A 27940-nucleotide genomic window follows, 5' to 3' on the forward strand; every position below is an offset into this window, starting at 1 on the left:
ATGATTGCAGAAAACGTGAACGGTGTGAAGAAGGAAGATGAAGTGTAAGTTTTGGGAGTATCAGAGGAAACACGATGAACACAATTATCAAATAATTTTTCAGAAAGCCAAGAGGTGATCACTCTCAGATCGGATATTGTCACCGAATGCTACAGTTCATTCAAGTGTACTGGAAATCACTGTTGGTACTAATTGTTCCAACGGTTGCAACTGTGTTGTTCACAGTGGACACCTCACCTGCCTTCCGATGTCTCTACGTTGTGATAGTAATGTCCATGCTTTGGGTAACGGAAGCCCTTCCCCTGCCCATCACATCCATGTTGCCAATTGTACTGTTTCCTCTAATGGGAATCCTCAGCACTAGCAAGACCTGCATGGTCTACATGAAGGAACCTGTTATAATGTTCATTGGTGGAATCGTTCTGGCTCTGGCAATTGAGTACTGCAATCTACATAAACGTGTTGCCTTGAAAGTCATTGATCTGATTGGATGCAGCCAGCGGAGGTTGCATTTCGGACTGATAATTGTCACCATGTTTCTGTCGATGTGGATCTCTAACACGGCTGCCGTGGCCATGATGTGCCCGATCGTACAAGCCGTACTGGAGGAGCTGGAATGTGTGAGTAAGGATCTTTTGCGATAAGCTAAATGCTTTAAACTGTTTGTGTTCTTTCAGCAAGGACTCTGTCACATGTACGAAAGTCCTAGCTCACCTGAAGATGCTGATAGTGGCACTCATAAAAATACACCCAAGGACGAGTAAGGCAGTACAATTGGTTAGATCCGTTCTCGAATTATAACGAAATGTTTACCTCTAGGCACAAAAAACCATCCAATACAACACTCTGCTATTTCTTGGGGACTGCTTATGCCTCAAGTATAGGAGGTAATTTGATTAAAAGCTTACATGTTTGAAACTTCGATCTCAATATCTAATCAATATCTTTCACAGGATGTGGCACACTCATTGGAACTGGAACCAATCTAACCTTTAAGGGCATCTATGAAAACCGTTTCCCCGAGGCAAAAGGAATCGATTTCCCAGATTTTATGTTCTTCAACGTACCACTGATGCTGCTGAACGTGGTTCTTGTATGGATGTATCTACAGTGGCACTTTATGGGATTGTTCAGACCGCACAGTGAGCAAGCCAAACAATCAGAAATCGGCAAGGAAGGGGAAGCTGTGGCCAAGCGGGTGATCGAAACTCGCTACAAGGAGATGGGACCAATGAAGTCAAATGAAATCAGTGTTGCTATACTTTTTATTCTGTCGGTGGTGTTGTTCTTCTCCCGGAGTCCAGGATTCGTTAGTGGCTGGTCGGACATTTTCCCGGACGTGTGAGTAGCAGTTCAGGTTGACGCTACGATGCAATAATACTGACGTAATCTAATTTGTCATGCAGGAAAATCAAGGACGGAACACCTGCGATACTGATCGTCATTGCACTATTCATAATGCCAGCCGATTGGCGTTGGTTGAACTACTTCAGAAGGAATTCAGGTTAGTAGTTTATCAAAGTGGCGAGACTGTTAAAGATAACGGACCTGAATTCGTAATCAATTCAATGCTTGAGGCTTTTAAATAGCATTGTATCAAATATCAGCAAGGTGTTTTACCTCCGATGACAGTTATCAAATTGATTAGAAGCCCATGGACGATAATTAAGACGAAAACAAACTTCCCTTGTAGCTGATTACACCGTAAAACAGTTGTTTACAAATCAGATCGTCCCATTCATGTACACTGGAGTCGGTTTTTACGCGATTTTTAAACGTGTTTTTTGGGATTTGTACTGGATTTTAGATTTGAAAAATCCTAGATTAACGTGGTTTTATACGCAGTTTTCAGAAGTCACGCGGGAGTTTTAATTCGCCTATACTTCATCAGAAGTTCGTTTTAAATATATACATAAATCAAGCCCAGTTTGATTTAAATTCGGGATGTTAAATTGATTACGAAAATGTACTAAAAGGGTTTGCATCAGGGCGGGATGCTGTTTGAGTACAGGTGTTTAGCATGAAAGCTTTTTCTTAATATTGTTAGATGAATTCATGAAATACTTGCGTAACTCATCGAAAACGATTCGTCAGTATCACTGCAATGAAATATTAAAATGCGTAAAAGATACTTTTCTATTTGCTACTCCATTGGTGTACACAGTAAAACAATCTGAATAATACTGGTGATGTAAACTAGCAACTTGCACGAAATGTTGCATACAAAAATGGTCATTTTCATACATTCATGTTCCATGAAATTACTCTTAACTTTAAACGACATTTAATGTAAACTTTTATGATATGTGACGCTCCATTTATGAGCATCATATTGAACACTACTTTTTTCGAACTGTAACATCAGAAATCGTTATGGGTGTTGTATTTTTTTCAAGTAGTTTAGTTGTTAGGCTCAAATGTCCAAAACCAGAAAACCAGTAAATGTTTTTTTTATAACAAAATATATACACTCAGGTCTTTTTTTACACGGGGGATACGTACCATGTAAAAAAAAACCGTGTAAAAAAAACCTACGAGATTTTGATTTTTCACATGCTTAAATGTTTTTAAAAAATCGGATTTTGATGCCATTTGTAATTAAAGTATAATATGGTCCATATAGACATATTTTAAAAATTTCTGTATTTACACCAAAAATTGTGATTTTTTTAAGTATGCCATTCGATTACCTATAGCTTGGAACGGATAATGTGGTTGGAAGCAAGTCGATAGGTTGTATCGTTGTCGAGAAATCGTTAAAAACGTACCGTGTAAAAAAACCGTGTAAAAAAACCGCGTAAAAAAACCGTGTAAAAAAGACTTCAGTGTATATATATTAATTAGGGACAATGTTTATAAGTTCTTCCTGGGATGTGACTCCCTGGCTAACTTATAATTGTTTTTCCATCATGGGGTGTTTACATCTGTGCGGATTTACTCGCGCTAGTGTACTTTCCAACTAGCACGAATTCCAATTGCTCCGTAAAATTCATGCTGGTAGACGCTGATGCCCTGTTTACATTATGCTAGTGAGCTTTTTTACTAGCAGTTAGCTCATTAGCGCTAGTGAAATAGCATAAGTGTAAACACCTCATCAGCAGCGCTCCCCGCCTCGGTATAGTCCCGTGAAGTGATTCGTTGTGAAACGCAGATCTTGTTTTCTTTACTATAAGTACTTAAGCAATTAAAAAGTTCTCTGCTAAAATATTTTAAGCGTGCATCTCACAAGTTCCCATTAAGTGCGTTGCTTTTCTTCTTGCCAGTTTTTTTTTACTATTTTCTACTTTGTTTTTCATTAACCGAATGTGAAATTTAACCCAAAATGTTTTATGAAACAGATAAGTGAAACACATAGCATCTCTGAGTAATAACCTTCTTCTTTTCCAGTGTTTATATATTCTATCATTTTTGCTTTCATCTTCTGAAGACTCTCCATCTGAAATTAAGCTATTTTCTTCTTTATAAATCTCTTCAGCTTGAGTTTAAATTTTATTTTCTTCTGCTAAAAGCACCCATTCGGTTGTGGTTTATATTTGGATTTTTCTTAAGTCCTGTTCCCCTTTTTTCCTTTTGAAACTTATAGGGTAGAGAACTACTTTGGCCTAATAGCCCATTTCGAGCAGAAAACTTCAAATAAATCTATGATTTCAGAGTTAACAAGTCAATTATGCGTTTGGTACGACGCTTTACTTAATAAGCTACGGAACGAAGTCTCTGAGAACGCGTGATTTGAAGGTTTGCACCCATTATTTCCAAAAACAAAAGACGCACTCCGACCCAATCAATTTTTATCTTCATCCGATATGCCGAAGTGAATTCATTGGCGTTTCAATTGCGCTTCAATGCATTAGGCCGAGTTTAGAATCCGTAGGCCGAGTTTGGCGTCAAGAAGCAGTGTTAGACTTTTGAAAATATCTCAACGCTTGGTTTCTCCTTTTCAAATCTTACGGTACGTACGGAAAGATAAATAAATTTGAAAGCCATCAGTAATAATAACATTCCGTTTGGTGCTAAACTTTGCTAGATTAAGAAAGATGAAGTGCGGATTGTGCTTAATAGGCCGGAAATAGGGTAGTTAACCCTATAAAATGCTAATCTGATGGGATAAATATTCCCTTCTCTTCAAAATATGACTGTAAAGGCTGACTAAAAGTAAATTGGTACGTACAAAAGGATCTGTAATTCGTGATTCAATAAGGTTAAAAAATCCATTAATGGTTGCTTTACAATACTTGTATTAAAACATCAAAGTCACAGCATTAGATGGTTACATTTCTCCAGTTCGAACGAAATCTCGAACCTTCCTCATGAGCGCCCGCACAGTGGAAACGGACACGGAATCAGCGCATTTCATCGATTTTTCCCGCATATTCTGGATGTCCTTGACTGCCTCATCGCTTCGTCGAAGTCGCTGCTTTGAAATTGCCCTGTATTTTTCGATTGATTGAAATTCCGGGCAATTCGGAGGATTCATTTGCTTGGGAACACAATGAATCTTGTTGGCAGCATACCACTCCAGAACTACCTTGAAGTATTGGCAGCTGGCCAAATCGTGCCAAAAGATGACTTTGCCCCTATGCTTGCGGATGAACGGCAATACACGATTTTTCAGGCATTCTTCGATGTAATTTTGGGATTTTTTTTTTTTGTAATATATTGTTTATTTAGGTCTTAAATAACATATTCAAGATATTTAAAAATATATCAATCTTCTAGAGTCAAAATGAAATCTAGCTCGCCTACATCTATTCTATTGTTAATATTCACATTGACAAAGTTGATGTACTTAATGAACGTTTTTAAAATTTGATTTCTTCTCGCTGTTGTCATGTTACCCAAGATTGGCCGTACAAGATCGTCGAAGCTCAGCCTCTGCCAGCCGCCGAGCGTCGTCGTCAATTTTCGCTGGATGTGTGCTCAAGCTGCAGCAACTCGAGGGCATTCGCAAAACTTATGTTGCAAAGTCTCGATTCCTACCGCACAGTGCTGACAGTTTGGGTCGTTTGCACGGCCGATGACGTTCATCAGTCTACGGTGCTCCGTCTTCTCGTTCACTAGCAGGTAGAGATCAGTACGCTGGCTCGACGATAGCCTTCTCGATGATATGTTCATCCAGATCTTTTTCCAATTGATGCCTGGATGGTTTCGTTCCACTCTGGGTAGCTCAGTTTGTTCCAAGTAGAAACGATGGATTTGATCGCTGGAGGGGTTTTGTTGGATGTGGTGTGGAAATAAGGGAATTTGCTGTGAGAGAAGTTTTAGGCAAGGAAGATCGGCGGGGGGAGGAATATTTTGGGCGAGAAGGGACTGATAATAGGGAAGGGAAACGATCTCCTGCAGGTGACGATTGACTAGAAGTACTTTGCATTTGATCGCCGGCAGTTGCAGTTTCAATCCACCCTGCTCTCTGCTGCGCGCCAACTGCTGCATTGGGACTCGTGCGGGTAGCCCACGAAAAAGGAAAGTCCCCATCGTTGATGTCAGCTTCGCCGTGTGAGCACATTGCGGTGGAATAACAGACGAGAGGTACCACACCTTCGCTGCAATGAAGATGTTCAGCAGTAGCACTTTCTGCTGCAGGGAAAGGGAGCGCATGTTATGCAACCATATGAGTTGCGAGATCCTCGATACTAAAGCGTCCCAGTTTAGTTTAACCATCAGTCGCACTGAGTTGGTGAAAATAACGCCAAGTACCTTGACATTCTCCTTTGTCTGCAGCCCTGGTATCGTCAGTGGATTTCCATTGATAAAACCAACATCGATCGCCACTGTTTTCAGTCGATTTAGCTTTGCCCCGGATACGATCTCGAAGCTACCAAACAGCTGATAAATACGGTCGATCGTGTGTTTTGAGGTGGCAATCACCGTGATGTCATCAGCATACGCAACACAAAGGTCACCAGCGCATACACGCTCCACCCGTGTGAGGAGGGGATGAAGATAGAGCACGAACAGCAGCATCGACATCGGGTCTCCCTGGCGTACGGACCGTTCTATACGGAACGGCTCTGAGAGGCACCCATTCACTAGCAGCCGTGATGAAGAGGCAGCAGCGACTCGAGAGAGCCAACAAACGAAACCCTGGGTGAAGCCCAGAGAGAGCAAGGTCCGATGCAGGAACTCATGAGAGACCCGATCGAACGCGTGGTCAAGATCGAACGAGATCAACTTCCCCTTCTGCTTCCTCGCGATTAGCTGCGCAATACGATCTTTGAGCGAGAGTGTAGCTTGGAAAATAGAACGGTCGGTATTTGCGCATTTTTGAGAGTCGCTCAGGACTCGATGGATCCGCAGTACTCGTTCCAGACGGGCCTTCATCACGCGGGAGAGGATTTTGAAATCGACGTTGAGCAGGCTGATCGGACGGTATGCTCTTGCTGTCCCATCCCCACCTCGCTTTTTAACCAACACAATAGTGCCATCGGCGAATTCAGATGGGAGCTCATTCGTCATAGCTTCATTAATAACGAAGTAGAGCTCTCGATAGATGACGTCGAAAGTTCGTAGGTAGAACTCTACCGGCAAACCATCGATCCCCGGTGATTTACGTTTTTGCGACGTTCGGATGGAGTTTTTCAACTCGTCAATGCTGATCTCTGCCATTAGAGCTGCGTTGGCTTCGTCGTTCTCGGGTACGGCTCTCTCAGTTTCGAACATTTCTTCCCCCACCTGCCTCGTCTCTTCCGCCGCATACAGGTCCCTGAAGTATCGAAACATGTGTTGCTCGATCTCCAGAGAGCCTTGTATTTGCTCTCCTCGTTCGTTCTGCAGTCCTGTTATGGTTGTTTTTTTACGTCGTCTCCCACTAAGAAGAGCATCGGGCTCACGGGCTGCCGTCGGGCTGAGTGAGAAACTTTTTGCTGGTTCTCGCGAGAGTTTGCTCGAACGAAGCGGAAAAGAGAGAAAAATGCGTGAATAAGCTCTCGTGCTCGTAAGTCGTGCTCTGCATCAGCGACCAGCGAGGCAAAAAAAGGAAGAGTGACGGCTCGGCTCGATTCTAATTAGTTTTCATTCCAGTCCGTGGCAGTGCGGTAGTTGACTCAGATCGGCGGATCGGTTCGTCATTCGTTGTTCGTGTAGCCTGCCTTGCGAATGCGTTCGTCGTCGCTTGTGTCTTGTCTTGTGTGCCGCTTTTGCGAAAGCCAGAAAGAAAAGAAAAAATCAAAGTGATAATATCATCGTCATCGTTCGTCGGGTCGGGGTGAGACTCTCTGCAGACTTATGAAAGTCCATAATATCTGGTGCTAGTTTGCGGTGTCGATTTTCCTGCTACCAATTTCCGGTGCCGTCGACGGTTCTGTCCTGTTTCCGGCAGTGACCAAAAAGTGTTTGTTCCTCCCTGAAAAGCGATATTACGGTCCCCAGTGCCAGTGGCAACGAACGGTGCGATGAAAGTGTAACACGCTACGAAGCCCGGAGCTGCTCGGATTACGGATAATGGCGTGAAGTGAATAAAGTAAACATTTTTTTTTTCTTTCTATTCGAGTGGAGAAAACAGTATCGTTGGTGGTCGTTGTAATCCGGGTTTGTTCCGTTGCTGGTGGTTCCCAGCAAAGAGTTTAGGAAGGGTAGTGGTTGATAGTCATTCCTGGTCATCGTCCGTCCGTCACCGTCATTAGCGGTAGAGTGGTAGAATCGTCTTCGTCATCATCATCACACAAAGTGGCAACTCTATCTCGGGTCTCCATTTTCCCTGTCCTATCCAACAGAGATTACCGTACGGGGTGCAGTTGCTGTTCGGTATGTTTTCTGTTAGTACCACATAATATGTGTCTGGGTGAAGGTGAATTTTGGGCATATTTTGATTTGACACTTAATGCGTTCATATTTTGCGGAATTGTTGATTTAGTAAAAACTGTCAACTGCAGGCTAACGTAACACTTTATAAATACAAATACAATTTGCTCCTCTTGCATATTGAGCTTGATCAAAGGCTATGTGGCTTAGGTGGTTTTTAAGCAGGTGAATTTTCACAATTTTCTTTTTATGGTGAATTTAGAAATTTTCTGTTGGTTAATATTTTGCAGATTTTTGGACACCAGTTTCGTCAAGCTTGGTTTTATTTGAACATCGGAAAAAATGAAAATAAGACCGCTTAAAAAATGGGTTGGGTGTACCTATACAATGAGTCAGCACTGCGAATTTAGCTCTTTTCAAGGAGTAGTCAGTCATATTGTAAACTCAACGCGAAGCGCGAAATGCTTTTAGATTAATTAAATTAATTTTCGATGACTCAAATGCCATGTTCAAACTAGGAGCTGTAATGTGGTAATAAGTTGTTCATAAGACACCAGAACAATTATTACAATACATTATTCTTGTAAACCGAACTTATAGCACTTTACAGCTCTCTAGTATATGGCATAAATGTAATAAATTTTGCATCATAAATTTTAAGATTTATGTTTACAAGTGTTCTGTTCTTCAAAAAATAGTCGAGTTTTGAACGCCTTTGGATACGGTTGTATCTAAATTTGCTCTCTGTTTTGTGCGTGCATTCTCTTTCATAGTTTTCGGCTGCATTTGCCGGATTAGCGCTGGCACTCTGCCTCCCGGACGGTTATACGTGTGTGAGTGGTGGTTTTCTCGCTTTCCGAGAAGTTTTAGAATCAAGAAAGAAAACATGATTCATCATGTTTGCAAAATTGAAAGCATCAGAAGATTAGGCGCTGCGTGGTTTTATTGTTTTTCCCGGACCAAAAATTTGTGGCATCGCGAGTGAAAATTTTAATTTCTTTTTATTTACGCGGTGATGAGCACGGCGCTGATCTATTGTTAGGGTTTTGCGATGTGCATTGCTTTTGTGCACGGAGTGTCTTGAAAAAGAAAAGTGAAGAAAAGTGATATTTGGTTGTTGTGTGGTTGGAGTGGAGAGAAAAATATGCTTGGAAGCATCGGGAATGCGCTCCCGGGTGACGTGATTTGATGAGCACGTTCCAGTTGAAGATTGTTGACAAGTGTATTTGTGGTGATGCAAATTATGGTTTAGATGACGCATGGCTTCAAACATTTTGTGTATCCAAATAAAACATATTACATACTAAATACGCACAGGGCATCGTCTGCTGACCATTGCCGCGGGTATATCGTGGGAGTCCCAGGTACCCGGTTCAAGCTTTAGTTGGCGGCGGTGGCTCTTCTTGACCTTCTATCCCCTGAGTAGTTAGTGTGAATAAGGGCGTCTATGTGATGTTTTGCTGTACCTGTTGTGGACATCTAGTGCACCCTGTTCCCTTAACTTGTTGAGGACACCCTGTCTTGCCTCAAAAGTTACCCTTTTTGAAGTACTAGTCTTCACAACATAAAGGGCACCATTACGGAGCATGAGATTTGATCAAATTATTCGCAGTTCTACTTGTCCAACGCCCCCGGCTGGGTGAGGGATAGAGGATGACACACACACACACAGTCCGTGGCAGTGCGGTAGTTTTCGCTTTTGGTGGTCTCGCGTTTTGATTGTTTTTCATCGTGCGAATCGATTTTAATCGTACGGGTAAGTGCAACCAGTGCATGCAGTGCGATAACCTTTGGCGTGGCGGCTCTACGTAGACTTAGTGCTGAAGAAATAGTGTATTGCGTAGAATTTGTTGCCTCAGATGCGGTAAAGATGGCGATGATTGCATGCAGTGCGGCCAAGTCGGTGATGGCGGTCCCGATCCGGTCGAGGGAATGCTTCGGGTTGGAAATTTTCTCGACTTCCCTGTGCATAGTAAAGGGTGATACGGTCAAAATTTGGTCAAGGGAAAACGCGTGTAAATCGGTGAAATCGTTTATTTAAAAAATCAAATTAAATTTCTTTTTCAAGTTCAATTAGTATAAAATTCAGGAAAAATATTCAGTTAGGCTTCCGCTTTTCCAAATCCGAATTGCCGGGCCCCTGCCATCAGATTTTGTACAGCCACCTTGTCCACCTTCTTCGCCGCAGAAAGCCAGTTTGCCTTGAACTGCTGCTCGCCCTTAGCAGTTTTTTGGTCTTCTTTAGGTTCCGCTTGACAATAGCCCAGTATTTCTCAATTGGGCGGAGCTCTGGCGTGTTGGGAGGGTTCTTGTCCTTGGGAACCACCTGCACGTTGTTGGCGGCGTACCACTCCATGGCCTTTTTACCGTAATGGCAAGATGCCAAATCCGGCCAAAACAGTACGGAACAACCGTGTTTCTTCAGGAAAGGCAGCAGACGTTTATTCAAACACTCTTTCACGTAAATTTCTTGGTTGACAGTCCCGGAAGCTATGAAAATGCTGCTTTTCAAGCCACAGGTACAGATGGCTTGCCAAACCAGATATTTCTTTGCGAACTTTGACAGTTTCATGTGCTTGAAAACATCTGCTACCTTTCCCCTTCCTTTTGCCGTATAAAACTCCTGTCCCGGAAGCTGCTTGTAGTCGGCTTTGACGTAGGTTTCGTCGTCCATTAACACGCAGTCAAACTTCGTCAGCATCGTCGTGTACAGCCTCCGGGATCGCGCTTTGGCCGTCGTATTTTGTTTATCATCGCGATTTGGAGTCACTACCTTCTTGTAAGTCGATAGTCCGGCTCGTTTTTTGGCTCGATGCACGGTTGTAGACGATACACCCAGCTTATTTGCGGCATCTCGGAGAGAGAGGTTAGGGTTTCGCTTGAAACTACTGGCAACTCTCTTTGTCGTCTCAGCGGCTTCCGGTTTTCGATTTCCCCCCGATCCAGACTTCCTGGCTGTCGACAAACGTTCCCCAAACACTTTAATTACATTTGTAACGGTTGATTTGGCAACTTTTAGCGATTTTGCCAACTTTGCGTGCGAGTAGCTCGGATTTTCGCGATGCGCGAGCAAAATTTTGATACGCTGCTCTTCTTGCTTGGACGGCATTTTGACAACTGAAGAGTGAATTCCAAAATCAAAATAGGAGCAACATTCTACACACACACACCTTCAAAATGAGGGGTGTTCAGGTTTTTTAAATGCAAAATTGAAAGAAATACGTCAAGTTGATATTGACCAAATTTTGACCGTATCACCCTTTATATCATTATACTTGCCACATGATATACAAATTCATGCATTGGAGTTACCATCGAAAAAACTCGCATCTAAAACATAAGTTGAAGGCACGCAAAAGCTAAGTGCCAGCCGGTGAAGCTTATCGTAATTTAAAATTTCCCTGCTGGTCTATTGGATGTTGTGTGTTGTCCGTTTTCTAGTATCAAGTGTTCAGCCTGTGCAATGTCTGGTTGAAGGCTGTGTCAATTGTCTTTTTTAAATGCCGTAAACAATAAGCTTCAAATGCCAAGAAGAAGAATATGAAGTTATTCAAATTGAGGCAGTGATCTACAAAAATCTAATAGAAAATGGTGTCCACTTGTCACCTACAATAGAAGAACGGGTTGAAGGATTTGCAAAATTCTTTGTTTTATTCGCCTTGGAAAAAATTAAGAAAAAACAGCAGCGATGGCATCGGATCTTCAGGTTTCTAAGGAGTCTACTAGTACCATGATCATTTAAAGGATAACGGATGCAGAATTTGGTGAGCGCATTCCAATTTACTTTCTTTTTGAAATTTTGATATTTTTTTTTGTAAACAAACAAATGGTCGATTTCTCGCGGATTAAAGTTATATCGCAAGTCGACTCAACCAAATGATAGAGGAATCATCATCAATTTTATTTTAACGTTCATAAATTGTATTAGGTATTTGTGATTTTTTCTCCCGTTCGAAAAAATCCCATCAACTTCTCCCAGATATTTATAGCTATCTTCGTATCTGCAACTTGCTGCCATATACAGGCTTCCCCCGACAAAGCGTTTAATAGGGGCTGCGCTAATAGAAACCTAGTGGGTACCTGTATCGAAAGGACTGTGCATAAGCTACGTAGACGGTTTAGTGAGGGGAGTGGGGGGGTTGGTTTTGGAAATTTTCTACACGGCCAACAGGAATAACCCACGGAGTGAGTTCAGTTTACTCATTTTTGCGTCAATCTGCGGATAAACCACACAAATCGTACTTTCTTTCGGCAAAAGTGCGAGGTGTGATTTAATGACCGGGTGTGGATTTTTTTCAGATTGACAAAGGTGAGTAAACTGAACTCACTCCGTGGGTTATTTCTGTTGGCTGTGTACGGTACAAACTTCTAAAAATTTGTATGCACGATCGTCTACTTAGTTTGTAAACAGCCCCTTTTATGGGACTTGACCGTGGTTACAACAGCGGATATCCCGATACACTAAGGACCATCCACTGACGTTTTCAAACCCCTTTGTAAAATTTTCTTCATACAAAATTGATTTTTTCTTTATGGAGCGTAAGAAATTGCCAACCCCCTCCCCCCCCCCCCTAAATGCTTACATAATTAATGGATGACCCCTGACTAAAAGGCAAACGATCTTCAAAACAGTAGTTCATAAAGTCAAAGCCCTCCGGTTGGTGGACAACAGTTCAGAAAAAAACGTTTTTATTTAAGCTGTATCTTGAAACGTGACCATAAAGAAGGTATTGTCGCTAGAATTGGAAACCGAAATGACCAACTCGCGACAATCGATTTTACTCTCGTTCTGTACGGTAAACATAACGTCTCATCTAGTGCGCGTTATAGCGCATCATTCAACGATTACAGCGCACTATATTCGACGTTATGTTTACCGTAGAGTAAAATCGATTGTCGCGAGTTGGTCATTTCGGTGTCCAAGTCTAGCGACAATAACATTATTCTGAAAAGTTTTTCAGTTGGTCAAAGCCTCACGATTAACGGACATTGGTTCGAATTTTTTCCACTACGAGGTGCTAATTTAAATGTGAACTTTTTGTATAAGCTGTATTTCGAGATCCTGACCATATACGTTCGTCAGAAAAGTTTTTCAGTAAGCCAAAGCCATCCGGTTGGTGGACATTAGTTCAGATTTTTTTTAACTACCTGGCACTACAGTGAGAAGTATTCATTTAGGGGCACTGAAACATTCAGTGCGTAAACTCTTTGATTCAGTGGAAGAAATCCTATATTTTGTGTATGTATTGGTGAAATTTCATATTATATATTCACACATTACATCATCATTATACTGCCGCTATTCGCATAACAGTCCCATGTAGATAGGAAATCCATAGGACATGGGACTGTTATGCGAATAGCGGCAGTATACCACTGTTGACGATAAATTAATTGTTTTTCGAAGCATTGCATGCGTTCTGCAGTCAGTGATTACTTCGCACTAGAGGGTCCAGTTTCCTGGGTTTGAAAAAATCCCGGGATTCAGGATTTTGTTTTTTTTTAACTTTCTACTGCCCGAGATATGATTTAAGACTTTCTGATAATTTTGCATACTAAGTATCGAAAGGCCTTTATACAAATATGAGAAGTTGATTGAAATTATTTTGATCTAGATCAGTTTTTGTAAAAACCATTATTTTCAATATTCTTACGAATGGTTGCTCGGTTTTCAACCAAATTTGGCCATCTGAAACTAGAATTCAAAAGCAGTCATTGGTGAAAATATTTAGCAAAAACTAATGAGCTTAAGCTGTTAACGACGGAATTTACTTTTTGGAGAAAAATGTATTTTTGCAATTTTGTTGGAAATTACAGAGCACATCTTTTCAGCATAGCTTTTTGAAATAATCTGTTTACCAATTTATCTCAAATATTCCTGAAGATGGTACATAAAAGATGTATCTTTCCCACCATTGGCAAAATATTTGTTGGAAAAATCGACTCCTTTTGTCCTAGCTCTCTGAATTGACCCCTCCTAAAGGCGGGCTTGGGCAGTAAAGGGTTAAATCCCGGGGAATCCGGGATCCTGGAATGAGTTTCAAGGTGCATTAAACTTACTTAATCCCTAAAACGTATTACTTTTATGGAATTTTAAAGAAAACTATGAAGACTTTTAAAAAGGGCATACAGGTTCATTGAAATTAACTTATGGGAATTTAAATTCATGTTTGTTTGAATCGGAGACAACTGTTATCATTATAGAGTAAATGTTCAAGGAATCCGATAAAATAAACTTTTTTATTATCCGTTTATTATTTGCTTGATACCAGTTAAAAAAAAAATTCAAACCGTGTGTTAAGCCTCCGATCAAATCATAGAGGAAAAGTTCATTTTCAAGACACTACATTTTTTTTTTAATTTTTTTTAATTTTATTTATTCCAAATCATCAAATTACACTCATTCTTAATCTAAGTGCTCCAGTTACTACAGCAACTTATCAAACCTTATTTGATATTCTATGTCTAATGTCTTTACAGTTTTCTAGCCTTGGCAGTTCAGTTTATTAGAGAGGATTTTTTTTCGTGCTTCGCCTGGAGCACTTCTTTTGTTTTCGAGAATAAAGAATGTAAATATTCACACTTTGTGCTCTTGAGGATTATGTGTAGTAGCTTTTGATCTAAAAGCATCGTACCAAACGTATATGTTCCGTCCGTTCCCAGAAGGACTGAAGTGAGGTAGCACCCAATCCTATTTCTACGGCAACACTACGAACAGCGACGCTCAATACTATCGAATCCCTACCGTGCGAGGGAGAACAGTACAAAACGAGATCAGTATTAATTCAACCTTCAAAGTGTGTACACTAGAGCAAAGAGCAATAAATGTAGTTAAGTTAGTGTAGCAAAAGTGTTATTTCCATCGAACCGATCATCCGAAATTACAGTCCACCACCGAAGATCCGTCCATCCAAGGGAATCGTCAAGGGCACTTCCAGTGTCATCCCAAGATCGTTTTCCACGGCGATTCCCTCCCGCATGTGTTATGGTTCATTGCATCGGAACAGTGTAATTGACTCGTTTACTCTAAAATCATAAATATATTACATAAATACATAAATATATCGTGAGCTTCGTGGTCGAGTGTTTAGCGGCGTCACCCGTCGTTCAGCTTGTACCACGGAGTGAGGGTTCGATTCCCGCTCCAGCCGGTGGAACTTTTCGTAACCCGTAATATTCCCTACTGGTTTACTGGGTGTTGTGTGTTGTCCGTTGTCTAGTGTTAAGTGTTCAGTCTGTGCGATCTCTGGTTGAAGACGGTGTAATTGTCTTTATTATATTGGATGTTTTCTGCTCGATAGGCCAGCAGCGGGGGATTAGGCCCAAGAGGCAATCTACACTTCCACAGTTATTAATTGCGAGCTCTATGTACCAGCACCAATCCATGAATTTGTATATTGTGTGGCAAATAAAAATTATGCCCAGGGATGTCGAGAAAAATTCAAGCCTGAAAGATTCTCTCGACAGAACCGAGCATTGAACCGTGCCTTTTTCTGAGGCCACAAAATACACAATCTACGCAAATATTAGTGAAATCAAAGTGGGATTTTTAATTTTGAACAAATCGTTTGATATCGTTTGTCAAAATAAATTTAATTTTACTGAAATCCTACAGTATCGGACAATAAAAATGCACCAAGCCTAGCCACTGAAATTTACATACTTTTTTCTATAATGTTTATATAAATCTGAACAAATTTTATGTTATTTGATCACTGAGTTAACTTATGGCACAGGATGATTGTATTAGTTTTAGAATGTGTTTGAATGGGGGTTGGAGAAACCATGCGATTGCAAACTTGAGGTAGACAAAATAGGCATCAAGCTGAAAAACTCCTGTCAGGCTTCGTAATTTCAGCTAAACTAAGCTGTTAAGGAAATTTTTAAACATTTATTTTTATTACTTACTATACCGAGCGATAGCTAGCCATCTAATGCAATAACTGCCACTTTGAGAATTACTTTGCACCATTCTTTCCCGATTACCGCCATTAGATCGTCAGAATCGAACAAGAATTTACCGCTCAAGCTCCTCCTATCAATATTTTGCTGGATTTATGTCCAGAGATTGCAATAGTCACTGTTGGGCTTATTATAAAACTGTCCTGGAGACCTTGCTACGTACCTGGTTTCATCTGTTAACAACAAATCGAATTTACTCCCATCTTCAGTCAGGGTGGCCACTCAACCAGGAAACCCGCAAGAACCAGGAATTAACTGAGAATTGGAAGCAACCGGGAAAAACCGGAAAATAACCGGGAATTTGATTGGAACTTCAAAATATTGATCATCATTTTTTAAGTCTTAGAATACAGAAAAATTTTCAATTTCTAGAACATCAAAAAAAAAATGTTTTAACTGGAATATTGATATTTTAAAGCACAAGATCTTAAAAAGCTTCTCTAAGTCACAAGATCTTAAAAAACTTCACAAGTCAATCCTGGATTTTGAACAATTTTCAATATGGTAAACGCTCCAGTAGTTGCGATACGTTGGAAGCGTTAGGTTCCTAGGTTAGGTTAGGTTAGGTTCCGCAACTACTGGAGCGTTTACCCTATCTGATTTTTTTTTTATTTGGTTTGTTTTCTGTCGATCTGTTTTCCGTACTCAGTACCAATGCTACCGACGCCAAGGAGGCAGCTCCCACACCTGGACCCTACTTACAGTACCGGACATTTTTTTTATCTTCAAAAAAGTTCAAAGAGCTACAACTTTTCCGTATGTCCATGAAGTTTTCTGAAATCTTGGCTGCTGGTCGGCCAACTATTCAAGATTCATCGGTGAAATTTTGAGCGTGATTGGTTGAGTTTGTAAAAAGTTGAAGCATGCTTAGTGTAACGACTTTTTTTGGAGAAGCCTATCTATGCTTTCATATGCTTCAAGATTTACAAAAATCCGTTAAGTACAGAAAAAATTTTGCCTGTTTGATTTTTTTCACCATCTGACAAAAAAATGGTGAGGTCATTTACTTTTGTCCGTTTTGGGAGGACAAAAGCACATAACCTCTTATCACATATAAGTATTTTATTTTGAAAAGGATTGAAGCCGCTTAAACTGTCAACAGTTCGGGAGACTGGAAACTAACAGAAACTAAAAAATTGAGTTCAGAATTATGTTACTACGTTGCAGTAGTACTCATGCAAGGTCATATATTTTTGTCCTCCAAAAACGGACAAAAATATATGACGTCGCCCATTTTGTCAGATGGTGGAAAAAATCAAATTGGCAAAACTTTTTCTGTACTGAACGGATTTTAGTAAATCTTGAAGCATATGGAAGCACTATATCTTGACTATCAATGGACCGAATTCCAGCTTATTTGATTCATTGTACTTCAAGAAATCTCATTTTTAGATAGGCTACTCCAAAAAAAGTCGTTACTCTAAGAATGCTCCAACTTTTTACAAACTCAACCAATCACGCTCAAAATTTCACAGATGAATCTTGAATAGTTGGCCGACCAGCAGCCAAGATTTCAGAAAACTTCATGGACATACGGAAAAGTTGTAGCTCTTTGAACTTTTTTGAAGAGAAAAAAAATAGCGAGGTCATATACTTATGTCCGGTACTGTACTGCCTATAACCGCATATCAGTCCCATATGGATTTTCGTCAATTTTCATGAATAGGCCACTTTTACGGTTGTTCCGGATCTTCCAGAAGCGCACCCGATGGTCACCAGGGTCCATTTTCTGGCCACAAGTATAAAGCCTATCTAATGAGTCCTGTAGAAGTTCTTTAGAAAAAAAAACGGCAGAGTTCTAGGACCGATTTCATGAATTAGCCACATTCATGGTTGTTCCGTATCTTCCGGAAGGGTCTCTTTGGCCACAATGGACCATTTTCTGATCACAAGTCCAAATTCTATCTGATGAAGCCTGTGGAAGTGCTTAAGAAAAAACCGCAAAGCTGTCATGAATTGGCCGCATATACGGTTGTTCCGGATCTTCCAGAAGGGCACCCGATAGCCACCAGGGTTCATTTTCTGGTCACAAGTCCAAATTCTATGTAATGAGTCCTGTAGAAGTGCTTTAAAAAAACCGCAGAGCCATACGATCGATTTAATGAATTGGCCACTTCAACTGTTGTTCCGGATCTTCCCCGTGCACCCCGTGGGCACAAGGGACCATTTTCTGGTCACAAGTCCAAATTCTATCTGATGAGTCCTGTAGAAGTGTTTAAGAAAAAACCGCAGAGTGCTAGGACTGATTTCATGAATTGGCCACATTAAAGTTTGTTTCAGATCTTCCGGAAGGACACCCCATGGCCATCAAGGTCCATTTTCTGGTCCAAGTCCATATTCTTTCTGTTAAGTCCTGTAGAAGTGCTTAAAAAAAAAACTACAGAGCTCTAGGACCGATTACCAATTTACGAATTTTAACGGTTGTTCCGGATCTTCCGGACGCGCACCCCGTGACCACCAGGGTCCATTTTCTGGTCACAAGTCCATATTCAATAAGTCCTGAAGAAGTGTTTAGGAAAAACCACATGAGCTCTAGGACTATTAGCATGAATTGGCTTCTTTTACGGTTGTTTCGGATCTTCCGGAAGGGCACCCGATGGCCACCAGGGTCCATTTTCTGGAAACAAGTCCAAATTCTATCATATGAGTCCTGTAGAAGTGCGTTAGAAAAAAACGCAGAGCTGTAGGACCAATTTTATGAATTTGCCACTTTTTCTATTGTTCCGGATCTTCTGGATGGACACCCAATGGCCGCTAGGGTCCATTTTCTGGTCACAAGTCCAAATTATATCTAATGAGTGCTGTATAAATGCAATAATGAGCCCTGTAAAAGTGCTTTAGAAAAAACCGCAGAGCTCTAGGACCGATTTAACGAATTGGCCACTTTTACGGTTGTTCCGGATCTTCCGGAAGAGCAACTCGTCGCCACCAGAGTCCATTTACTGGTCACAAGTCCAAATGCTATCTATTGAGTCCTGTATAAGTGCAATAATGAGTCCTGTAGACGTGTTTTTGAAAAAGCTGCAGAGTTCTAGGACTGATTTCATGAATTTACCACATTTGTGGTTGTTCCGGATCTTCCGGAAGGGCACCCCGTGGCCACCCATGTCCATTTTCTTGTCACAAGTCCAAATGCTATCTAATGAGTCCTGTAGAAGTGCTTTAGAAAAACCGCAGAGCACTAGAACCAATTTCTTAAATTTACCACATTCAGCACAATGCATTGACGGTTGCTCTGGATCATCCGGAAGGGCACCCCGTGGCCACCAGGGTCCATGTATCTGGTCATAAGTCCAAATTTTATCTTTAGGAAAAACCGCAGAGCTCTTGAGCCGATTTCATGAATTGGCCACTTTTACGGTTGTTTCGGATCTTCCGGGAGGGCACCCCGTATCCACCACGGTCCATTTTCTGGTCACAAGTCCAATGTTTCCAAAATTAATCGAAAATTCTCCTATTCGCGTAAAAAGAGGTTATTTTATGTTGATTAGTCGTTTTCGTATTACGGTATTATTTTTCTGATTCCTATTATAATCATGCACATTCTTATATTTATTAAGCTTATTTTATTATTGGTAATCTAATTCCTTTTGAGTGGATTCATTTCAGAATGATACCCCGGCGCGAGCCCGATGCCACGAACATTATTTTGTTCCGCATCGGCTTCGCGTCGGAGTGTCATTCTGAAAGGAAACCGCTCAAAAGCGAAAATCGGCACCCCGATGCGAGCCCGATGCGCCATACAAAATTTTGCTCCACATCGGACTCACATCGGCCTTACGCATCGAGCGAGAGCACTTTCTCGAGGTCTACAATTCCGACGTTTTTGTTGCAAATTAGCCCGATACAAGGTGTCGAATCGGGCTGTTTCATCAGGCTCACATCAGGCCGATAGCCCGACGCGTCGGTCTCTCATCGGTGTCGCGTCGGACCGACAATTCTTACTGGGCTATCACCTGGATATGCTCTCGCCGGCTATAAACGTCTCGTTGATGCGGATGAAGTTTTGCGCAAATTGCCGCTGCAACGTGAGCATTTGTGCTTTTACGCGGTTGATGGTCACCAGCATGGTGGGATTCTGGTAATAGCCATCATATGCGAGTCGTAATTGCTCGTAGAGTCGTTGTTGTTCTGCGTTGAAAGTCGGGGGTTGTGGGGTACAATTTCAGCCACAGATCGTGAAGCTGTAGCTGCCGTACGGTCGCTTGGAGAGCCGGGCTTGTGTTGGAACTCGTTGAGTCGCTCGGACGTAGCACGCAGTTAAAATCTCCAGCGAGGATGACGTTTTGAGTGTTGTACCGAAGGTAGTACGCGATCGTGCCGTTGAAAAATCTTTCTCTTTCCGCACGAACAACTGTCCCCGATGGCGCATATACGTTGCAGAGCGTCGTGTTTTGCACCCTCAAAGCGATGAGACGACCATCCAGGCTCTTCTCCACATGCGAGAATTGTATGTGGTCTTTCAGCGCGATTGCCGTTCCCCGCCTTGCTTGGTCCACATTGCAGATAACGTTGAAGCCAGGGATAGAGAGTTGCTCATTCTCCACCTCCTGGAGGAAAACGATATCCAGTTCCAGTGCGTAAATCTTCGTTGCGTTCGTAATATTGTTGATGTTGATGGTGGCGAGGTTGTAACTGGAGAACTCAGCCATTAGGACGGTTGGTAACTCCCATCTCGCTTGTCGTCGCAGTCGTCATCCACGCGAGGCTTCTTGCCTGGTGGTCGAGTGCGGAGATGTCTTCTGGAGCTGGATGACCCTACAGACGAATCTGTTTCGTTTCCATCGGACTTACCACTAGCAGTTTTGCGATCCACTCCGCCGCTAGCGGGGGGTTGTTGACTTGTATAGGGAGTCAACGACCCGCTGTCCGATGGGGGAATCGAAGCCGAGGTAGGGGCTAACGTGGGGAAATTCTGTTCGGTCAGAACTGGTGGTAACAGCTTCTGTTGTTGACGCTGGGGAATTTGTTTCGGTGGTGGCATGGTAACAGCTTTGGCCGAGATTGGTTCGAACCGAGGCCGGGAAGCTTGGTTCGAGGTCGTTTTAGTTAGGTTCGCAATGGGAGCGGTTTGGTTTGAGTTTGTGTTGGTTTGGTTCGCACTATAGTCGACTGGACTCGTTTTTTGCGACGGCGTCTGCTTTGCGGCATCGGCGTATGATTTTTGCACGAGCAGTTTTTTTATTTTGCACGCAAGTAGCCCCGATGTGCATGTATTCGCGGCAGTGTCGGCATGTTTGTAGCTGCCCGAAATACGTTACATTTGTCACTTCGCCGTCGATCGTGACCCACGACTCGATGTTTCGTTTCACCGTCATTTTTGCTACACGAACGCCGGTCGAAATGCCAGGGAAATCGATATCGGTTCCGCATCGTTGTTCTCGTATTGCGATTACGTCACCGTATCTTCCTAGAAAATCAGTGATTTTTTGATCCAACACGTCCTCGGACAAATCGTAGAGCCTCACTTCCACTGCTCCCTCCTCCAGTGTGATTTTCAACGGATATTTTTTCCCGTCGACCGTAATTTCGTGTTTGTTGTCGTGTTCCTCACAGATTCGTTGCGCCAACGCTAGGTCGACGACTTTCACGAAAGAAACTCCGAGGGTTCTGCTGTTCTGAATCCGTAGCCTTGCTTCAGACCCAATATGGTCGCACAGAATTTGTGAACTTTGGCATTGTCCGGTTTCTTCGGCACGTTCGCAAAATCTATGCGAAAGGTGTTTTCTCGACGGCCCATCGCGAAGTCGTTTGGACGCGCAGCGACACGTAACGGCTCAGCGATGCGCAGAAAGAGAAAAAAAAACACAGTTGGCACTGGTAATTAGCTTGTGTTCGACTTCCACAGAACTGTAGCAAAAATACATCTGTTCAGCTCGGAAGTTGAGCGCTCACTATGTGGGATGGCATCGTCGATGATGTGACGGATGGTTCCGTTTTCAGGCCACAACTGCAAATCGCTTTCCAAATCCTGGCCTTCTTCACGAACTTTTCGGCAAACACGAACTTGAACCTTCCGACACATCCCCACTTCCAGTCACGATGTAAAACTTTTGACCGCGAAGCTGCTTAAAATCTAGTTTGACGTCATCGATCAAAGTGCAGCCCTTGTGTTTCGTCAAAACACGGTCCTATGGCCACGGAAATTCTGGTTCATGTGTCGGTTTGGATGTTTACTGGCTTTGTACGACTTGAATCCTTCCCTGGCAAGGATGTTCCGCACCGTTTGAAAGTTGGCGTTGTACCTTCTGGCCACATGTCGGATCGAAATACTGGGGTTGTCTTTAACGCACCTAAATACCTTGATGCTTAGCTGACGATCCCTGGTTCTAGTTTTTTCATAGGTCCGTTGATTCCTGTCCACACTTAGGGTTTTCTTGTAAATATTGAGCACTCGACAAACTGTTGTTTTCGATATCTTCAGCACTTTAGCCAGCTTAATACCGGACCACTTCGGATTTTCCAGGTGTTGGTGCGCAATATTCTTTCTTCTTTCGAGTTCCATTTGACGACATTTCTGAACGCGATCGACTTTTTGATCAAACTTGCTCCAGCCGTGTCTAAAGAAATGTAAACAAACCACTGTCAATGATTTTTGATTCTCAACACTAGAGGCGTGCTAGCGGCTCGCGAAGGGCGTAAGAATTTATTTTAGCTATTCTGTTAATGGTTTTACAGTCAAGCAATTTCTTAGCGTTGAATTTAAGCTTGTCTTACATTGGCTGTATATCTTCCGTACAATAAGTTTTTCGCAATTAGCTATAGAAATCCTGCTCTTTTTTTGTAAGAACAGCCACTTCAGTTCCATTGAAGAACTAAACCGTCAAAGTCAAGAAGTTTTAATTCTGGAATTTCAATTGAAACATTGGCCAGCACTTTTTGCATCAAATAAATAAGTAGTATATGTGAAAGAGGACAGCCTTGTTTTGTGCCTTAACCACGTTTAAATTCCTTTCAATATTGAGATTCCCAAAATACCCTAGTCATCTAGTCCTTAACGCACATCAGAATTTTGTCCACTAATCTTGATGGAACATCTAATATCCCAGAAGAATATCATTGAGACTCTGCACCTTAAATGTATCGAAAGCTTTTCTTATATCTAGTGCTAAAACTATCAGGTCGTTGCCAGTATTCCAATTCTCTTCCATTATTCTTTTTGCTACAAAAATGTGATCATCAGTGGATCTTTTCGTTGTAAAGGCAGCTTGATGCAGTCCTGGCTCTCCCGTAATTTTTTTTAGTTGATTAGCAATCCATTTTGTCTAAATTTTATATGCTATATAACACAAAGATATTCTTCTGAAATGTTCTGCCTCAGTTGCTCCTGCTTTCTTTGGTATAGGTATTTGGGTTGACTTATACCATTTTTGAGGCATTTCATTTTCTATGTATACATTCTGAATTAACTTCACAAGTGTTTCTAATGTATCCTCGTCAGCGCCTTTGATATACTCCATAAAAACTTTACCTGATGCTGCTGATTTTCCATTACATGAAAACTTAATTATACTTCTTACTTCATAACTGGTCGGTGGATTTGGAAGTGGTACTTGATCGTGATCTTTGCACAGTTCTATCTGTGGACCTTCACTTTTCATCTATATATTTTCCCAAGTCTTGCAGTTATCATTGCATCCTTTCTTCTTTTTTTTTTTTTTTTTTTTTCCTTTGATTTGTTTTCCGTCGATCTTGTTTTCCGTGCTGAGCACCAATGCTACCGACGCCAGGGAGGCAGCTCCCACACCTGGACCCTACCTATCGACCCATCAACTCATGAACCGGAGACCAACGGCTTTACTTCCCTTCCGTAGGAAGGCGTGATCAGAGATGTTATGCCTCAGAACATCCCGGCGGCGCCGACTGGGATTGAACCCATCCCTGCTGGTCTAAGAGGTAATCACGCTTACCACTACACCACCGGCGCCGCTGTTTCTTCTTTTTCTTCTTCTTTCCTTTATTTAACGTCTGTCTCTGTTCCGCAATCTAGTGCCAATCACCGACGGACATCGATTGCCATCCATTGACGGCAATCGAATGTGCAGGAAGGCAGCGTAGGATATCGCACCCATTCAACACACATGGGCCGGGACCAACGGCTTTACTTCCCTTCCGAAGGAAGACGTGACCAGAGATTTTTATGCCTCAGAAAAATCCCACCAATCTCCGCTGGGATTGAACCCAGACCCATTGGGGTGTTAGAAAGCAGTCACGCTTACCACTACACCATCGGCGCCGGCTGCATCCTTTCTTCTTTTATGCTTAACAAATCCTTTCAAAAAATTGTATGTTTTTCTTAGCCTTTGTCCTACATCAGAGTAATTTAAATTTTTAAAGAAGATCATTCTTTCCTTTTCCTTATGCTCCTTGACAGCTTGACTGTATTTCTGCCTACGGTTGCCTAACCTGTATTTATAATTCAGCATATGTGGATGCTTAATAGAATTCTTAATTGCTACCCTTATATATCTAATGCTGGTTTTCCTTTTTGGAGTAGTAGGTTCCTTGGAGATTCTTGGAATTCTATTTAAAGATAATATTTCAGGAAAATGGATGCAATAAGGCTTGTACTTGAAAAAAATGCACCATTTTTATCCGTGGGTAAAAATTGATGAAAATCTGGGTATAACTAGTTTGGAGTGAATTGTTTACATGTGCAAAATTTCATAACAATCGGTTCAGTGGTTATTGAGATGCCATCGAAACAAGAAGAAAATCGCCGGAGAATTTTGCGCGCCGTCATGGAAAATCCAATTGCGACCATTAGATGGATCGGAAGACAACTGGGAATCACCCATACAACTGTGTCTCGGGTGGTAAAATCGTTTAAGGAGTCCCAGACGACCGAGCGGCGGGCTGGAAGTGGAAGAAAATCGAAGACAGCTGACCCTGTGAAGGCCTGGAAGGTGTTGGATTATTTCAAGCGTAATCCGAACCTTTCGATTCGTGAGGCGGCTTTGCAGGCAAAGTGTTCCACCTGGTTCGTTCAGCAAACCATGAAACGAGCTGGGCTTCGTGTATTCAAGTTCCGGAAGGCACCGAACCGGCGTGATCATCAAAAAACACGGCGGCCAAATCCCGCGCAAAGAAGCTGTATCGAGAGTGGTTAACGAAACCGATGTGTGTGGGTATGGATGACGAAACCTACATCAAGGCAGACGCAAAGCAGATACCGGGGCTGGAGCTGTACGTTTTCAAATCACGGTTTGATGTTCCGGAGGACATAAGGAAGAAGAAATTGGACAATTCGCCAAAAAATACTTGCTCTGGCAGGCCATATGCCAATCCGGTAAACTGAGTAAACCGTACATCACAATGGGTACCATCAACAGCGAAATTTACCACACCGAGTGCCTCCAGAAGCGTCTGTTGCCCTTCCTGCGGTCCCACGGAGACGAGACATTATTTTGGCCGGACCTGGCATCATGCCATTACGCGCGATCGACGTTGGATTGGTACAATGACAATAACCTTGTTTTTGTACCAAAAACCGCCAACCCCCCAAATTTACCAGAGATTCGTCCGGTGGAAAGATTATCGGCCATAAAGAAGGCCAAAGTTCGAAAATCGTCCAAGGTATTTAAGAACGAGCTGGAGTTGAAGACAGAATGGATGAAAGTGACCAAAAAGGTCGGCTCCACCATTGCACAAAATGTAATGAGGGGTCTTAAGGGAAAGGTGCGGGCTTTCAGCGATGGAAAAGAAATTGAATAAAGTAATGATGCCGAAACATAATCCGTATATGTTAGTTTATTCCCCGAAAATTTCAAGAAAATCCGACTTAAAATAAATTTTTGGCGAACACTTTTGTCTGGTGCATTTTTTTTTTCGAGTACAGGCCTTATTAACCTACTGTTCCCTTCTTAGGCCTATAAATGGATGCTTTTTTGGCCCCTCGAAAATATTCCAATAATCCAATTGTTGGTTGTTTTTGTTTTAATCACTTTGTGTTGTGTTGTGCACGCGACACAATTTTCTTTATTTCCACTTCATACATTAAATCAAAAACGTTCATCCTTAAATCTTAAAATTTGATTCTTTTCGTCCTGCGATCATATAATAGTATGCTGCACGCTGACGTCACGAATGAACGCGATGAACCCGCATTGATCAGTTTGACATCCAGTCCTGGTTTGGTTACTTTTGCTTGTTAGTCGATTCAAGTGGATTTGAGGTTTTAAATAAAAAGAATTAAAAGATATGACATCCGACTATGTACGATTGAAAAATATTCCTCTCCAAAAAATCTAAAAAAAAACATTGAATGATTTTTTTAAATTTTTTTTCTAAGTTTATGTAAACAAACCACTGCCAGATGTCAAAATAAGTGAGGTTAATCCGACAGTGCAGCTCCTTATAGCGAGAGGAAATAGCACCGGAAAGAACGGCAAAAATCAAACGAGATAAAAAAATGCATCAGTTTTCAAATGAAAAAAGAGGAAAATGTACTCAATTCGTCTCATTTGTAAGGGGTACGTTTGCAGGGGCCTCATAGCCTAGTCAGTAAAGGCACGGTATTACCAAGCCGGAGGCGGCGGGTTCGATTCCCGATCCGGTCGAGGGAATCTTTCGGGTTGGAAATTTTCTCGACTTCCCTGGGCATAGAGTATCATTGTGCTTGCCACACAATATACAAATTCATGCATTGGTATTGGCATCGAAAGCTCTCAATTAATAACTGTGGAAGTGCATTTAGAACACTAAGTTGAGAGCACACAATAATCTAATATGCGCTTAGCAATAAGCTTGAAAATGCGAATAAGAAAAAGACGTTTGCAGATCACAATTTGAAGTGGACAATGAAGGATTGAACCCAGACCCATTGGGGTGAGAAAGCAGTCACGCTTACCACTACACCACCGGGGGCGGCATTTTTTTCAAACATTGCCAATTGCTGTTACACATTTTACCAGAGACATCGGGTTTGCTGTCGAATTATTTTCGCTCAGACGTCAGTATGACCTAAAGCGATTATAATGCGTTTTCCAAAACCAATTGCAGGGTTTTTCACCTAGAATTACTAAATAGGCTACTGATCTATCAGGAAAGCTATTCATATAAATTAGTCTTAGTATAGCACGAGAAAACATGTCGTCGATATTATTACCCTGAAACGCCTATTGCACACAGTTCCCCTCTAATCTCTCAAAGTCCTCAAAGTCAATGCGCGTTGAGTGCTTCACGCTTGCGTTAATATGAAATCGAGCATTTAGACAAGAGCTTGACCTTGTACTCGAAATTAGACACACACCATGCTTGTATCATAAAAAAGTAAGTTTTTTTAATCCAAACTATAGTTCAATATTTTTTCAAGATAGAAGACGCTTTTACAAAACTTTTGGTTCAAAAACATCCGGTTTATGTTGCTTTATGATTTTTCCAGAGTTCAGCTTTGAAAAAAACCGTTTCAACTTGTCCCGATGTACCTTACCGCTTTGGATCTCAACTGTTCATTTGGAAACCTAGCTAATCTCCTTTACTTCTTTCCACCAGGCCCACTCCCTAAGGAACCATCGCCAGCGCTCATCACGTGGAAGTATGTCAACCAAAACGTCCACTGGAGCCTCATATTCCTACTTGGAGGAGGCTTCGCCCTCGCCGAAGCCGGTCGAGCCACCGGCATGTCAACTCTGCTGGGAGAGTCTCTGTCCGGTCTGCAGAGTCTACCGAAGCTGGCAACGCTGTTCGTCGTGTGCTTAGTAAGCACAGTGATCACCGAATTCACCTCAAACGTTGCTATCTGTAATATCATAATCCCGGTCTTGGCTGAATTGGTGAGCTCAAAAAGATACTGTAAATAGATTTATGACTAGCATTGACAAATTTCTCGTTATCAGGCAATCGTTATCAAAATTCACCCATTGTACCTTATGCTTCCGGCGACGATGTGCTGCAGTTATGCCTTCCACATGCCAGTGGGATCACCAGGGAATGCTATAGTAGCTGGTACTGCCCATATTGCCACCAAAGACATGGCGGTGGCCGGCATTGGTCCAGCGATCATCACTTTGATGGTAATGTGCATCGGTTTCCCTACATGGGGTGCCATTGTGTATCCGGGAATCGACACCTTTCCAGATTGGGCTATACAGGATGTTGATAACTCTTCCGTGTATTGACGTTGACTGAAGGGCAATGAATTATGAACCGTTTACTATTAGATTTAGTTGTCAATGAATTGAACAAAATATAAAACATTTCATATCACAATATTGTGCTAATAGCTTTTGGTATGTTTATC

General features: G+C 41.9%; 1 protein-coding gene across 1 annotated transcript; it reads left to right on the forward strand.

The window, feature by feature from the left end:
- On the forward strand, window positions 1-27818 carry LOC135707280 (protein I'm not dead yet-like). The gene is made up of 8 exons (XM_065229078.1): window positions 1-42; window positions 108-620; window positions 678-760; window positions 820-887; window positions 954-1341; window positions 1407-1504; window positions 27193-27473; window positions 27537-27818. Exons 1-8 carry the CDS (start codon window positions 1-3, stop codon window positions 27816-27818), a joined length of 1755 nt encoding a protein of 584 aa, XP_065085150.1.
- Window positions 27819-27940: the final 122 nt, after the last annotated feature.

Source organism: Ochlerotatus camptorhynchus, unplaced genomic scaffold (assembly GCF_037179485.1).
Source record: "Ochlerotatus camptorhynchus isolate MF236.1 unplaced genomic scaffold, CSIRO-AGI_Acam_v1.1 ptg000307l, whole genome shotgun sequence".
NCBI classification, from domain to species: Eukaryota; Metazoa; Arthropoda; class Insecta; order Diptera; family Culicidae; genus Ochlerotatus; species Ochlerotatus camptorhynchus.

Excerpts from the sequence above, each read along its gene's own strand:
- LOC135707280 (XM_065229078.1), top strand. The coding sequence starts at position 1 with ATGATTGCAGAAAACGTGAACGGTGTGAAGAAGGAAGATGAA. Across the intron at positions 1,342-1,406 it reads TCGGACATTTTCCCGGACGT|GAAAATCAAGGACGGAACAC; the intron begins GTGAGTAGCAGT and ends TTTGTCATGCAG. Across the intron at positions 27,474-27,536 it reads TCCCGGTCTTGGCTGAATTG|GCAATCGTTATCAAAATTCA; the intron begins GTGAGCTCAAAA and ends TCTCGTTATCAG.